Source organism: Varanus komodoensis, unplaced genomic scaffold (genome assembly GCF_004798865.1).
Source record: "Varanus komodoensis strain SLA01 unplaced genomic scaffold, ASM479886v1 scaffold11, whole genome shotgun sequence".
Lineage (NCBI taxonomy): Eukaryota > Metazoa > Chordata > Lepidosauria > Squamata > Varanidae > Varanus > Varanus komodoensis.
Window position 1 is genome coordinate 382,407 of NW_025335317.1, and position 2,615 is coordinate 385,021.

General features: G+C 67.2%; 1 protein-coding gene across 1 annotated transcript in view; it reads left to right on the plus strand.

Annotated features, from left to right (window-relative positions):
- The window catches only part of SYNPO2L (synaptopodin 2 like), a 25,898-nt gene extending 24,376 nt beyond the window's left edge, over positions 1-1,522 (plus strand). Inside the window, exon 5 of the mRNA XM_044420040.1 lies at positions 4-1,522. Coding sequence (XP_044275975.1) covers positions 4-1,522 — 1,519 coding nt within the window. The remainder of the gene's footprint in view (positions 1-3) is intronic.
- Positions 1,523-2,615: the final 1,093 nt, after the last annotated feature.

The following is a 2,615-nucleotide window of genomic DNA, read 5'->3' on the forward strand; positions in this document are numbered from 1 at the left end:
GAGAGGCGGCGAGAGCCCGGGCGCGCAGTGGTCCGCCGCGCCTCCCCTCTCCCCGGGGCCCGCCGCGCCTCCTGCCGCCCCGCCGGGCGCGCCGCTCAGCGGCCCGGCCACCGCCGCCGTCTCGCTGCACATCCCGGCGCCGCCGGCGGGGCAGGCCCGGCCGGCCCCCGGGCAGGCCAGGACCTCCACTGCCTGCATCTACCTGTCCACCCCCTCGAGGCCTGCGGTAGGGGCAGGGGCCGCCGGCCCTGCGCCCCCCAGGGAGGCCCCCGCCCCCACCTCCCCTGCGCACACCAGCCCGGCACCTCAGCCGCCGCCGTGGCCGGCGCAGCTGCCCCCCACCACGGCCCCCACAGCGCCTTGGCCTGCCGCCGAGCCCTGCGCCTCCAGGGAGCAGCGGGTGGCGCTCCCTGCGCCCAGGACGGGCATCTTGCTGGAGGCTCGCCGGCGCAGCAGCCACAAGCCCATGTTCAAGTCTGCGGAGGAGAAGAAGAAGCACTCGCCGAACCCGGAGCTGCTCTCCCTGGTGCAGAACCTAGACGAGAAGCCCAAGGGGGAGCCCCACGGGGCCGGCTTCGAATCTGGGCCCGAGGAGGACCTCCTGAGCCTGGGGGCCGAGGCCTGCAACTTCATGCAGGGCTCAGCCCGGAGGTTCAGGACGCCGCCCCCGGTCGCCCCGAAGCCCCAGCAGCCCAAGGGCTCTGGCGGGCTGGCGAACGGCCCCTCGGCGGGCCAGGACCTCCCGCTTCTGAAGGGGAAGGGTGCTGAGCTCTTTGCCAAGCGGCAGAGCCGCATGGACCGGTTCGTGGTGGAGGCGCCGCAGGCAGCGGCCCCGAAGCCCCGGACCCCATCCCCGGCACCGTCCCTGCCCTCTTCCTGGAAGTACTCCCCCAACATCCGTGCCCCGCCCCCCATCGCATACAACCCGCTGCACTCCCCCTTCTACCCCCTGGCGGCCAGCAAGTCGCAGGCCAGCAAGGCTGAGAGCAAAGTGAAGAAGCCACCCGGCCAGAAGCCCGGGATCCAGGCCATCGATTTCATGAGGCACCAGCCCTACCAGCTCAACTCTGCCATGTTCTGCTTCGGGGCGGCCCCGAGCTCCGGTGCCGGGGCCTCCACGGGCCAGGCAGCCCAGCAAGCCAGCCTGTCTCTCGCCCCGGCCAAGCAGGCCCCCGTGAAAACAGCCAGGACCTATGAGATCCGCCGCTTCTCCACACCTGCCCCGATGCCGGCCTCCAGCGGCCTGGCCCCTACTGTGCTGGCCCCCCGCTCCGCCACCACGCTGGATGAGCCGGTGTGGCGCACGGAGGCGGCCTCCCCCTCTGCCCCAACCTCCCCCGGCCCCTTCCAGGTGGCCCTCCCCCAGTACCAGAGCTCTCCGGAGCTCAGTGAGGTGGGCCGAGAGGCCTCCCCGGGCCGGCCGGCCCCCGCCTCCAGTTTTCAGGTCGCCCGGCCCAGGTTCTCAGCTGCCCAAACCGGGATGCAGGCTCACATCTGGCGGCCAGGTTCACGGCGCCAGTGAGGAGGAGGCCCCGCCTGTCCCAGGCCTCTTCACATGCCACGGGGTTTCAGTGTGCACCTCAGTGCTTTCTTTGTTAGTGTACATGTAAAATTGCAAACTACGTGTGCAGATTTGCAAACACAAGTGCACCCATCAGAGAGCGAGGCTTGTCTGCAGCTCCCTGCTGAGTGTCCACTGGAGGGTGAGTCCAGACTCCTGCCTAGGTAATGTGTGAAGTGACCCTTGGGTAGCAGCCACCTGCTTGCGCACAAGGTCCCTTCCTTCCCCCTCCGCACTGGGGCTGAGTCCCAGGGAACCTGAGCGCCAAAGCCAAGTGGAAGGCAAGCAGCCTTCCCCGGGAATCCTGGATCCCGGGGGGGCGGGGGGGGCGGGGGGAGAGCCACATGGACAAGGGACTGAGCAGCCCAAGTTCCAAGCCAGCACGCTCTGGCGGAGGCCCCACAGGAGACGTGGCACAGCGCTTCTGTCTTTTTCTCGTTGCAAGACTTCCTGCAGTAAGAAAAAGAGACCCGGGAAAGCTGCAGGAAAGCCGGGGGGAGAGGGCTGCACTGTGCTGTGTGCCTTTCATAAAATTCTGGGACTGAGAGGCAGGACACGTTCGGGAGAACAAGAGTCTTGTGTGAAGACGCCACAAAACAGTGGCGAAGATGGGTGTGTCATGTGCAGAGCAGAATGAGGCCAAAGCCCCGTAATCGACCCCAGCGCAGTGCTTTCTTTGCACCTCTTGAAACAGATCCAGCAAACAAGCCAAGCAAGCCTTCTCGCTGAAGGACTCGAGAAATAATGCCCTGCTTTGGCTTCCTGCAGAGCTGGCAACCCATGAAAGGCAACAGAGCGGGCATGGGTGGACCCTCGCAGCCCTGCCTGGCATCCCCCCTCCCCGCCCCAATCCGGGCACCCTCAGCCTTGTGTTTTCCAGATGCTTTGGGCTACAGCCTCGGGGTAGGAACTGAAGTCAAAAAGGTTGGGGGAGCTGCACCAGCTCATCCTCTGCACCATTCAGACAGCTTGGGCGTTCACCACGGCTTTTTCAGCGAACGGGGGACGTGCTCCCGCTGCTGCTGCCGCCGCCTCCCAGGACACGCTTCCTGCT